The sequence below is a fragment of the Ranitomeya imitator genome, chromosome 5, assembly GCF_032444005.1.
Source record: "Ranitomeya imitator isolate aRanImi1 chromosome 5, aRanImi1.pri, whole genome shotgun sequence".
In the NCBI taxonomy this organism is placed as follows: Eukaryota; Metazoa; Chordata; class Amphibia; order Anura; family Dendrobatidae; genus Ranitomeya; species Ranitomeya imitator.
The window spans coordinates 9,637,070-9,649,514 of record NC_091286.1 but is presented as its reverse complement, the minus strand read 5'-3'; the positions used below and the strand labels follow the sequence as shown (position 1 = coordinate 9,649,514).

General features: G+C 48.4%; 1 protein-coding gene across 3 annotated transcripts in view; it reads left to right on the top strand.

The window, feature by feature from the left end:
* Window positions 1–12,445, top strand: part of MDGA1 (MAM domain containing glycosylphosphatidylinositol anchor 1) — a 404,144-nt gene that overhangs the window by 292,085 nt on the left and 99,614 nt on the right. For all 3 annotated transcript variants that reach the window (XM_069768297.1, XM_069768296.1, XM_069768295.1), the window contains one exon: window positions 10,344–10,613. In XM_069768297.1, coding sequence (XP_069624398.1) covers window positions 10,344–10,613 — 270 coding nt within the window. The remainder of the gene's footprint in view (window positions 1–10,343; window positions 10,614–12,445) is intronic.

Genomic DNA, 12,445 nt, shown 5'->3' with positions numbered 1-12,445 from the left:
TGAGCACCGGTGCCCAAAACTGGACACAGTACTCCATGTGCGGTCTAACTAGGGATTTGTACAGAGGCAGTATAATGCTCTCATCATGTGTATCCAGACCTCTTTTAATGCACCCCATGATCCTGTTTGCCTTGGCAGCTGCTGCCTGGCACTGGCTGCTCCAGGTAAGTTTATCATTAACTAGGATCCCCAAGTCCTTCTCCCTGTCAGATTTACCCAGTGGTTTCCCATTCAGTGTGTAATGGTGACATTGATTCCTTCTTCCCATGTGTATAACCTTACATTTATCATTGTTAAACCTCATCTGCCACCTTTCAGCCCAAGTTTCCAACTTATCCAGATCCATCTGTAGCAGAATACTATCTTCTCTTGTATTAACTGCTTTACATAGTTTTGTATCATCTGCAAATATCGATATTTTACTGTGTAAACCTTCTACCAGATCATTAATGAATATGTTGAAGAGAACAGGTCCCAATACTGACCCCTGCGGTACCCCACTGGTCACAGCGACCCAGTTAGAGACTATACCATTTATAACCACCCTCTGCTTTCTATCACTAAGCCAGTTACTAACCCATTTACACACATTTTCCCCCAGACCAAGCATTCTCATTTTGTGTACCAACCTCTTGTGCGGCACGGTATCAAACGCTTTGGAAAAATCGAGATATACCACGTCCAATGACTCACCGTGGTCCAGCCTATAGCTTACCTCTTCATAAAAACTGATTAGATTGGTTTGACAGGAGCGATTTCTCATAAACCCATGCTGATATGGAGTTAAACAGTTATTCTCATTGAGATAATCCAGAATAACATCCCTCAGAAACCCTTCAAATATTTTACCAACAATAGAGGTTAGACTTACTGGCCTATAATTTCCAGGTTCACTTTTAGAGCCCTTTTTGAATATTGGCACCACATTTGCTATGCGCCAGTCCTGCGGAACAGACCCTGTCGCTATAGAGTCCCTAAAAATAAGAAATAATGGTTTATCTATTACATTACTTAGTTCTCTTAGTACTCGTGGGTGTATGCCATCCGGACCCGGAGATTTATCTATTTTAATCTTATTTAGCCGGTTTCGCACCTCTTCTTGGGTTAGATTGGTGACCCTTAATATAGGGTTTTCATTGTTTCTTGGGATTTCACCTAGCATTTCATTTTCCACCGTGAATACCGTAGAGAAGAAGGTGTTTAATATGTTAGCTATTTCCTCGTCATCTACAACCATTCTTTCCTCACTATTTTTTAAGGGGCCTACATTTTCAGTTTTTATTCTTTTACTATTGATATAGTTGAAGAACAGTTTGGGATTAGTTTTACTCTCCTTAGCAATGTGCTTCTCTGTTTCCTTTTTGGCAGCTTTAATTAGTTTTTTAGATAAAGTATTTTTCTCCCTATAGTTTTTTAGAGCTTCAATGGTGCCATCCTGCTTTAGTAGTGCAAATGCTTTCTTTTTACTGTTAATTGCCTGTCTTACTTCTTTGTTTAGCCACATTGGGTTTTTCCTATTTCTAGTCCTTTTATTCCCACAAGGTATAAACCGCTTACACTGCCTATTTAGGATGTTCTTAAACATTTCCCATTTATTATCTGTATTCTCATTTCTGAGGATATTGTCCCAGTCTACCAGATTAAGGGCATCTCTAAGCTGGTCAAACTTTGCCTTCCTAAAGTTCAATGTTTTTGTGACTCCCTGACAAGTCCCCCTAGTGAAAGACAGGTGAAACTGCACAATATTGTGGTCGCTATTTCCTAAATGCCCGACCACCTGCAGATTTGTTATTCTGTCAGGTCTATTAGATAGTATTAGGTCTAAAAGTGCTGCTCCTCTGGTTGGATTCTGCACCAACTGTGAAAGATAATTTTTCTTGGTTATTAGCAGAAACCTGTTGCCTTTATGGGTTTCACAGGTTTCTGTTTCCCAGTTAATATCCGGGTAGTTAAAGTCCCCCATAACCAGGACCTCATTATGGGTTGCAGCTTCATCTATCTGCTTTAGAAGTAGACTTTCCATGCTTTCTGTTATATTTGGGGGTTTGTAACAGACCCCAATGAGAATTTTGTTACCATTTTTCCCTCCATGAATTTCAACCCATATGGACTCGACCTCCTCATTTCCTTCGCTAATATCCTCCCTTAAAGTGGACTTTAGACAAGACTTTACATAGAGACAAACCCTCCTCCTCTCCGATTTTTACGATCCTTTCTAAACAGACTGTAACCCTGTAAGTTGACTGCCCAGTCATAGCTTTCATCTAACCATGTCTCGGTTATTCCCACTATGTCAAAGTTACCTGTAGATATTTCTGCTTCTAGTTCTTCCATCTTGTTTGTCAGGCTTCTGGCGTTTGCGAGCATGCAGTTTAGAGGATTTTGTTTTGTTCCAATCTCCTCACTGTGAATTGTTTTAGAAATGTTCTTACCTCCCTTCTGAGTATGTTTTCCTGGGTCCTCTTTGTTCGAGTCTAATGTTTTTCTTCCCGTCCCCTCTTCTTCTAGTTTAACGCCCTCCTGATGAGTGTAGCGAGCGCCCTCCTTCTTTTCTTCATCTTGTCCAGACCCCATGATGAGTTTTCTCATCCACAGCCGTCTCTGCAGACCTCCATCTTCTCCGCTCTTTTGCAGAAAATCTCCACATGATGCCCTTAAAGATACAAGTGTCATTATAATGCTCCTGAATAAAACATTGCCCCTCACTATATTGTCTGCACAAAATATGACCCCCACACTGTCCCTCTTATGGTACATGCTCTTCACACTGACCTCTCCATTCCGTACCGGCCCCCTCTTCACACTGTCCTCTCATACTGTGTCCCCCTATAGGGCCCAGTATTTATACTGTACTCTCTCATCACACTCCCCCTTCCTGGTATACTTTCCCCCATGCTACAAACCCACTACTCCGTTTCTATTCTGTGCCCACTCACTTTTGTCCCCCCATACTGTCTCACACTATTTCCCTCCCTCCTCATACTGTCTCCTCTCACATCCCTCTTGTTCACCATATTGTCTCATATTTACCCCCTCACTTTCTATACTGCCTGCTCACCTGACTCCCCATACTGTGACTGCACACATCCCATCTCCCTCACTCCCCGTACTCTGTCCACATCAATTTTTCACATCGCTACTATTTAGTCTAGAAAAAAGACGACTGAGGGGCGATCTAATAACCATGTATAAGTATATAAGGGGACAATACAAATATCTCGCTGAGGATCTGTTTATACCAAGGAAGGTGACGGGCACAAGGGGGCATTCTTTGCGTCTGGAGGAGAGAAGGTTTTTCAACCAACATAGAAGAGGATTCTTGACTGTTAGGGCAGTGAGAATCTGGAATTGCTTGCCTGAGGAGGTGGTGATGGCGAACTCAGTCGAGGGGTTCAAGAGAGGCCTGGATGTCTTCCTGGAGCAGAACAATATTGTATCATACAATTATTAGGTTCTGTAGAAGGACGTAGATCTGGGGATTTATTATGATGGAATATAGGCTGAACTGGATGGACAAATGTTTTTTTTTGGCCTTACTAACTATGTTACTATGTTACTATGTTACTCGTACTGTGTCCGCATACATTCCCCCTTTCGTGCCCCATACTGTCTGCACCCATCCCCCATAATGTTTCCTCATACACGCCCCAATTCCCCAGTACTGTTTCCTCATACATGCCCCCCATTCCCCTGTACTGTTTCCTCATACATACCCCCATTGCCCATATATGCTCCCCATTCCCCAGTACTGTTTCCTCATACATGCCCCCCATTCCCAGTACTGTTTCCTCATACATGCCCCCCAATCCCCTGTACTGTATCATCCATCTCCCCCTTTGCTCTTCATTTTGTGTCCTCAAATATCCCCCCACACATCTTGAATGAATGGCTCAGCTCCCCCATCTTGTAAGAATGGCTCAGCTTCCCCCCTCCCATCTTATATGTATGGCTCAGCTTCCCCCATCTTGTAAGAATGGCTCAGCTCCCCCCTCCCATCTTATATGTATGGCTCAGCTTCCCCCCTCCCATCTTGTATGAATGGCTCAGCTCCCCTCTCCCATCTTGTATGAATGGCTCAGCTCCCCCCTCCCATCTTGTATGAATGGCTCAGCTCCCCCTCCCATCTTATATGTATGGCTCAGCTTCCCCCATCTTGTAAGAATGGCTCAGCTCCCCCCTCCCATCTTATATGTATGGTTCAGCTCCCCCCTCCCATCTTGTATGAATGGCTCAGCTCCCCTCTCCCATCTTGTATGAATGGCTCAGCTCCCCCCTCCCATCTTGTATGAATGGCTCAGCTTCCCCCCTCCCATCTTGTATGAATGGCTCAGCTCCCCCCTCCCATTTTGTATGAATGGCTCAGCTCCCCCCTCCCATCTTGTATGAATGGCTCAGCTTCCCTCCCATCTTGTATGAATGGCTCAGCTCCCCCCTTCCCATCTTGAATGAATGGCTCAGCTCCCCCCTCCCATCTTGTATGTATGGCTCAGCTTCCCCCCTCCCATCTTGTATGAATGGCTCAGCTTCCCCCCTCCCATCTTGTATGAATGGCTCAGCTTCCCCCCTCCCATCTTGCATGAATGGCTCAGCTCCCCCCTCCCATTTTGTATGAATGGCTCAGCTCCCCCCTCCCATTTTGTACGAATGGCTCAGCTCCCCCCTCCCATCTTGTATGAATGGCTCAGCTTCCCTCCCATCTTGTATGAATGGCTCAGCTCCCCCCTTCCCATCTTGAATGAATGGCTCAGCTCCCCCCTCCCATCTTGTATGAATGGCTCAGCTCCCCCCTCCCATCTTGTATGAATGGCTCAGCTCCCCCCTCCCATCTTGTATGAATGGCTCAGCTTCCCCCCCATCTTGTATGAATGGCTCAGCTCCCCCTTCCCATCTTGTATGAATGGCTCAGCTCCCCCCTCCCATCTTGTATGAATGACTCAGCTTCCCCCCATCTTGTATGAATGGCTCAGCTCCCCCCTCCCATCTTGTATGAATGACTCAGCTTCCCCCCATCTTGTATGAATGGCTCAGCTCCCCCCTTCCCATCTTGTATGAAGGGCTCAGCTCCCCCCTTCCATCTTGTATGAATGGCTCAGCTCCCCCCTCCCATCTTGTATGAATGGCTCAGCTTCCCCCCACCCATCTTGAATGAATGGCTCAGCTCCCCCTTTCCATCTTGAATGAATGGCTCAGCTTCCCCCCCACCCATCTTGTATGAATGGCTCAGCTTCCCCCCACCCATCTTGTATGAATGGCTCAGCTTCCCCCCACCCATCTTGTATGAAGGGCTCAGCTCCCCCCTTCCATCTTGTATGAATGGCTCAGCTCCCCCCTCCCATCTTGTATGAATGGCTCAGCTTCCCCCCTCCCATCTTGTATGAATGGCTCAGCTTCCCCCCTCCCATCTTGTATGAATGGCTCAGCTCCCCCCCTCCCATCTTGTATGAATGGCTCAGCTCCCCCCTCCCATCTTGTATGAATGACTCAGCTCCCCCCTCCCATCTTGTATGAATGGTTCAGCCTCCCCCCCCCCTCCCATCTTGTATGAATGGCTCAGCTTTCCTCCCCTCCTGCTCCCATCTTGCATGCATGGCTCGCTCCCCCATTCTCCTCCCGTCCTCCCTCCATCCTCCTTCAACCTCCCCCCGTCCCTCATGGCTGTCATATTCACCTTTTCCACACCACGCCAAACATCCCCCCATCTCTGTCCCGGCGTGGCAGATTCTTCCTGCCTGAGTGGTCAAGTGGTACCGCTCATTAAGGTGATGAATATGTGTCCATATTCATCACCTTAATGAGCAGTTCCACGTGACCGCTCACACAGGACAAGCTGCAGGCGCTGAGACCAGGCATCGCTGGAGTAGGGTGAGTATGACATCCTCAAGTGGGCGGGCGGGCGCGAGGGGGGTGGATTCTGAGGTGGTGGGCGGCAGGAAACCCCGGACTTTAATATAAAAAAAAAAAAACAGAACAAAAAACTTGCTCAGGTGCCTTTCCCCCCCCCATCGTCCCGCCCTAGGAACGTGCCCTCAAGTGCCTAGTGGCAAATATGGCCCTGTGTGTAATGTCATTGTACTGGTAGGGCGAGTGTAGTACCCAAAGTTCAGCTCCCCCCCTCCCATCTTGTCTAAATGGATCAGCTCCCCCCTCCCATCTTCTATGTATGGCTCAGCTTCCCCCCATCTTGTATGTATGGCTCAGCTTCCCCCCTCCCATCTTGTATGTATGGCTCAGCTCCCCCCTCCCATCTTGTATGAATGGCTCAGCTCCCCCCTCCCATCTTGTATGAATGGCTCCGCTTCCCCCATCCCAACTTGTATGTATGGCTCAGTTCCCCCCCTCCCATCTTGTATGAATGGCTCAGCTCCCCCCTCCTATCTTGTTTGAATGGCTCAGCTTCCCCCCCACCCATCTTGAATGAATGTCTCAGCTTCCCCCCCACCCATCTTGTATGAATGGCTCAGCTCCCCCCCTCCCATCTTGTATGAATGGCTCAGCTTCCCCCCTCCCATCTTGTATGAATGGCTCAGCTCCCCCTCCCATCTTGTTTGAATGGCTCAGCTTCCTCCCCACCCATCTTGAATGAATGGCTCAGCTTCCCCCCACCCATCTTGTATGAATGGTTCAGCTTCCCCCCTCCCATCTTGTTTGAATGGCTCAGCTTCCCCCCACCCATCTTGTATGAATGGCTCAGCTTCCCCCCCTCCCATCTTGTTTGAATGGCTCAGCTTCCCCCCCACCCATCTTGTATGAATGACTCAGCTTCCCCCCTCCCATCGTGTATGAATGGCTCAGCTCCCCCCCTCCCATCTTGTATCAATGGCTCAGCTTCCCCCCCTCCCATCTTGAATGAATGGCTCAGCTTCCCCCCCACCCATCTTGTATGAATGGTTCAGCTTCCCCCCCTCCCATCTTGAATGAATGGCTCAGCTTCCCCCCCACCCATCTTGTATGAATGGTTGAGCTTCCCCCCTCCCATCTTGAATGAATGTCTCAGCTTCCCCCCCACCCATCTTGTATGAATGGCTCAGCTCCCCCCCACCCATCTTGTATGAATGGTTCAGCTTCCCCCCCCTCCCATCTTGAATGAATGTCTCAGCTTCCCCCCCTACCCATCTTGTATGAATGGTTCAGCTTCCCCCCTCCCATCTTGAATGAATGGCTCAGCTTCCCCCCCACCCATCTTGTATGAATGGTTCAGCTTCCCCCCTCCCATCTTGAATGAATGTCTCAGCTTCCCCCCCACCCATCTTGTATGAATGGCTCAGCTCCCCCCCACCCATCTTGTATGAATGGTTCAGCTTCCCCCCTCCCATCTTGAATGAATGTCTCAGCTCCCCCCCCACCCATCTTGTATGAATGGCTCAGCTCCCCCCCTCCCATCTTGTATGAATGGCTCAGCTTCCCCCCTCCCATCTTGTATGAATGGCTCAGCTCCCGCTCCCATCTTGTTTGAATGGCTCAGCTTCCTCCCCACCCATCTTGAATGAATGGCTTAGCTTCCCCCCCACCCATCTTGTATGAATGGTTCAGCTTCCCCCCTCCCATCTTGTTTGAATGGCTCAGCTTCCCCCCACCCATCTTGTATGAATGGCTCAGCTTCCCCCCTCCCATCTTGTATGAATGGCTCAGCTTCCCCCCTCCCATCTTGTTTGAATGGCTCAGCTTCCCCCCAACCCATCTTGTATGAATGACTCAGCTTCCCCCCCTCCCATCTTGTATGAATGGCTCAGCTCCCCCCTCCCATCTTGTATCAATGGCTCAGCTCCCCCTTTCCATCTTGAATGAATGGCTCAGCTTCCCCCCACCCATCTTTTATGAATGGCTCAGCTTCCCCCCTCCCATCTTGTATGAATGGCTCAGCTCCCCCTCCCATCTTGTATGTATGGCTCAGCTTCCCCCCACCTTGTGTGAATGGCTCAGCTCCCCCCTCCCATCTTGAATGAATGGCTCAGCTTCCCCCCCATCTTGTATGAAGGGCTCAGCTCCCCCCTTCCCATCTTGTATGAATGGCTCAGCTCCCCCCTCCCATCTTGTGTGAATGGCTCAGCTTTCCCCCCTCCCATCTTGTATGTATGGCTCAGCTCCCCCTCTCCCATCTTGTATGAATGGTTCAGCTCCCCCCTCCCATCTTGTATGAATGGCTCAGCTCCCCCCTCCCATCTTGTATGAATGGCTCAGCTTCCCCCCCACCCATCTTGAATGAATGGCTCAGCTTCCCCCCCACCCATCTTGTATGAATGACTCAGCTCCCCCCTCCTATCTTGTTTGAATGGCTCAGCTTCTCCCCCACCCATCTTGAATGAATGGCTCAGCTTCCCCCCCACCCATCTTGTATGAATGGCTCAGCTCCCCCCTCCCATCTTGTATGAATGGCTCAGCTTCCCCCCATCTTGTATGTATGGCTCAGTTCCCCCCTCCCATCTTGTATGAATGGCTCAGCTCCCCCCTCCCATCTTGTATGAATGGCTCAGCTCCCCCCTCCCATCTTGTATGAATGGCTCACCTTCCCCCCCATCTTGTATGAATGGCTCAGCTCCCCCCCTCCCATCTTGTATGAATGGCTCAGCTCCCCCCTCCCATCTTGTATGAATGACTCAGCTCCCCCCTCCCATCTTGTATGAATGGTTCAGCCTCCCCCCCCTCCCATCTTGTATGAATGGCTCAGCTTTCCTCCCCTCCCGCTCCCATCTTGCATGCATGGCTCGCTCCCCCATTCTCCTCCCGTCCTCCTTCCATCCTCCTTCAACCTCCCCCCGTCCCTCATGGCTGTCATATTCACCTTTCCCACACCACGCCAAACATCCCCCCATCTCTGTCCCGGCGTGGTAGATTCTTCCTGCCTGAGTGGTCAAGTGGTACCGCTCATTAAGGTGATGAATATGTGTCCATATTCATCACCTTAATGAGCAGTTCCACGTGACCGCTCACACAGGACAAGCTGCAGGCGCTGAGACCAGGCATCGCTGGAGTAGGGTATGACATCCTCAAGTGGGCGGGCGAGCGCGAGGGGGGTGGATTTTGAGGTGGTGGGCGGCAGGAGACCCCGGACTTTAATATATAAAAAAAAAAAAAACAGAACAAAAAACTTGCTCAGGTGCCTTTCCCCCCCCATCGTCCCGCCCTAGGCACGTGCCCTCAAGTGCCTAGTGGCAAATATGGCCCTGTGTGTAATGTCATTGTACTGGTAGGGCGAGTGTAGTACCCAAAGTTAGCCACAAGATGGGGTACATTATAGGTGTAGTTATAGAGTTGTAAGTAGTTAAATAGGAGGGGCAGGGTGGCTAAGGCATTAAGGACTTCCTTATAGATCTCAGTTGGGGCCAGAGTGCCCGTTCAGCTCACTTGGGCTAACTAGCCCCGGGCAACACCGTGCCACGCAGCGTTGGAGAAATATAAGGCCCAGCCATATAGCATCCCTGGCCAGGACCTCATCAGAAGGAGCAACAACAGTGCTAGTGGTGCAGTATTAGTGGGACTGCAGTTGCTATAAAAGGCTAAGCAGTGCGAGCAGGTCGCATGTGGCAGCTTATTGCGTGGGCTAACGCCCTCAGAACCAGTGCGAAACGGCTGATGGAGTCCCCAACTGGAGTAAGGCTGAGCAGAGATGACGCTGAGGAATCGAAAGGTTCAGTCCGTCCCGGAAGCGAGTATTATAGAAGTTATATTCTTGTACATAGGGGCAGTATTATAGTAGTTATATTCTTGTACATAGAGGCAGTATTATAGAAGTTGTATTCTTGTGCATAGGGGCAGTGTTATAGTAGTTATATTCTTGTACATAGGACCAGTATTATAGTAGTTATATTCTTGTACATAGGGGCAGTATTATAGTAGTTATATTCTTGTACATAGAGGCAGTATTATAGAAGTTGTATTCTTGTGCATAGGGGCAGTATTATAGTAGTTATATTCTTGTACTTGGGAGCAATATTATAGTAGTTATATTCTTGTACATAGGAGCAGCATTATAGTAGTTATATTCTTGTACATAGGGACAGTATTATAGTAGTTATGTTCTTGTACATAGAAACAGTATTATAGTAGTTCTATTCTTGTACATAGGAGCAGTATTATAGTAGTTATATTCTTGTACATAGGAGCAGTATTATAGTAGTTATATTCTTGTACATAGGGGCAGTATTATAGTAGTTATATTCTTGTGTATACATTAAATATTATAGGATACACATAATTTAATTAAAGTAGGTGAGGTCTTTGGTTTTGGTAATTGACATCCTCTGGGCTGTTTCTGAATTCATGACTTGTCCTGACATTTTATCACACATCATGGTGTCAGATATTTTCCTGTTCATATCTTTGTCTTCTCATCCTTCTCTGTGCAGCGCCTCCTACCCTCAAGATGTCAGTGAATGAGACATTAGTGGTGAACCCCGGAGAAAACATCACTATGCAGTGCACACTTACCGGAGGCGACCCCCCTCCTAAAGCTGTCTGGTCTCACGCCCCAAAACCAATGCCACCCAACAGTGTCAGTAAAGGGGGGAATCTGACAATATGGAACATCCGAGCTGAAGATTCCGGATTTTATAACTGTACGGCCATCAACAATGTGGGGAACCCGGCGAAGAAGACGGTCAACCTCCTAGTGAGATGTATGTCCTGAATCATGGCAGTAATCTACGAGCGCCCCAAATCTAAAGAGTGATCAGTGATATCACCACCAGTATAGGAGGCATTCTCAGTGATGTCACCGCTGATCTCTGGTGATGGATAGGAGGCATTCTCAGTGATGTCACCGCTGATCTCTGGTGATGGATAGGAGGCATTCTCAGTGATGTCACCGCTGATCTCTGGTGATGGATAGGAGGCATTCTCAGTGATGTCACCGCTGATCTCTGGTGATGGATAGGAGGCATTCTCAGTGATGTCACCGCTGATCTCTGGTGATGGATAGGAGGCATTCTCCGTGATGTCACCGCTGATCTCTGGTGATGGATAGGAGGCATTCTCAGTGATGTCACCGCTGATCTCTGGTGATGGATAGGAGACATTCTCAGTGATGTCACCTCTGATCTCTAGTGATGGATAGGAGGCATTCTCAGTGATGTCACCTCTGATCTCTGGTGATGGATAGGAGACATTCTCAGTGATGTCACCTCTGATCTCTGGTGATGGATAGGAGACATTCTCAGTGATGTCACCTCTGATCTCTAGTGATGGATAGGAGACATTCTCAGTGATATCACCGCTGGTCTCTGGTGATGGATAAGAGGCATTCTCAGTGATGTCACCTCTGATCTCTGGTGATGGATAGGAGGCATTCTCAGTGATGTCACCTCTGATCTCTGGTGATGGATAGGAGGCATTCTCAGTGATGCCACCTCTGATCTCTAGTGATGGATAGAAGACATTCTCAGTGATGTCACCGCTGATCTCTGGTGATGGATAGGAGACATTCTCAGTGATGTCACCTCTGATCTCTGGTGATGGATAGGAGGCATTCTCAGTGATGTCACCTCTGATCTCTAGTGATGGATAGAAGACATTCTCAGTGATGTCACCGCTGATCTCTGGTGATGGATAGGAGACATTCTCATTGATGTCACCTCTGATCTCTGGTGATGGATAGGAGACATTCTCAGTGATGTCAGCTCTGATCTCTGGTGATGGATAGGAGGCATTCTCAGTGATGTCACCTCTGATCTCTGGTGATGGATAGGAGGCATTCTCAGTGATGTCACCGCTGATCTCTGGTGATGGATAGGAGACATTCTCAGTGATGTCACCTCTGATCTCTGGTGATGGATAGGAGACATTCTCAGTGATGTCACCTCTGATCTCTGATGATGGATAGGAGACATTCTCAGTGATGTCACCGCTGATCTCTGGTGATGGATAGGAGGCATTCTCAGTGAGGTCACCGCTGATCTCTGGTGATGGATAGGAGACATTCTCAGTGATGTCACCGCTGATCTCTGGTGATGGATAGGAGGCATTCTCAGTGATGTCACCTCTGATGTCTGGTGATGGATAGGAGACATTCTCAGTGATGTCACCGCTGATCTCTGGTGATGGATAGGAGACATTCTCAGTGATGTCACCGCTGATCTCTAGTGATGGATAGGAGGCATTCTCAGTGATGTCACCTCTGATCTCTGGTGATGGATAGGAGGCATTCTCAGTGATGTCACCTCTGATCTCTAGTGATGGATAGGAGGCATTCTCAGTGATGTCACCGCTGATCTCTGGTGATGGATAGGAGGCATTCTCAGTGATGTCACCTCTGATCTCTGGTGATGGATAGGAGACATTCTCAGTGATGTCACCTCTGATCTCTGGTGATGGATAGGAGACATTCTCAGTGATGTCACCGCTGATCTCTGGTGATGGATAGGAGACATTCTCAGTGATGTCACCTCTGATCTCTAGTGATGGATAGGAGACATTCTCAGTGATGTCACCGCTGATCTCTGGTGATGGATAG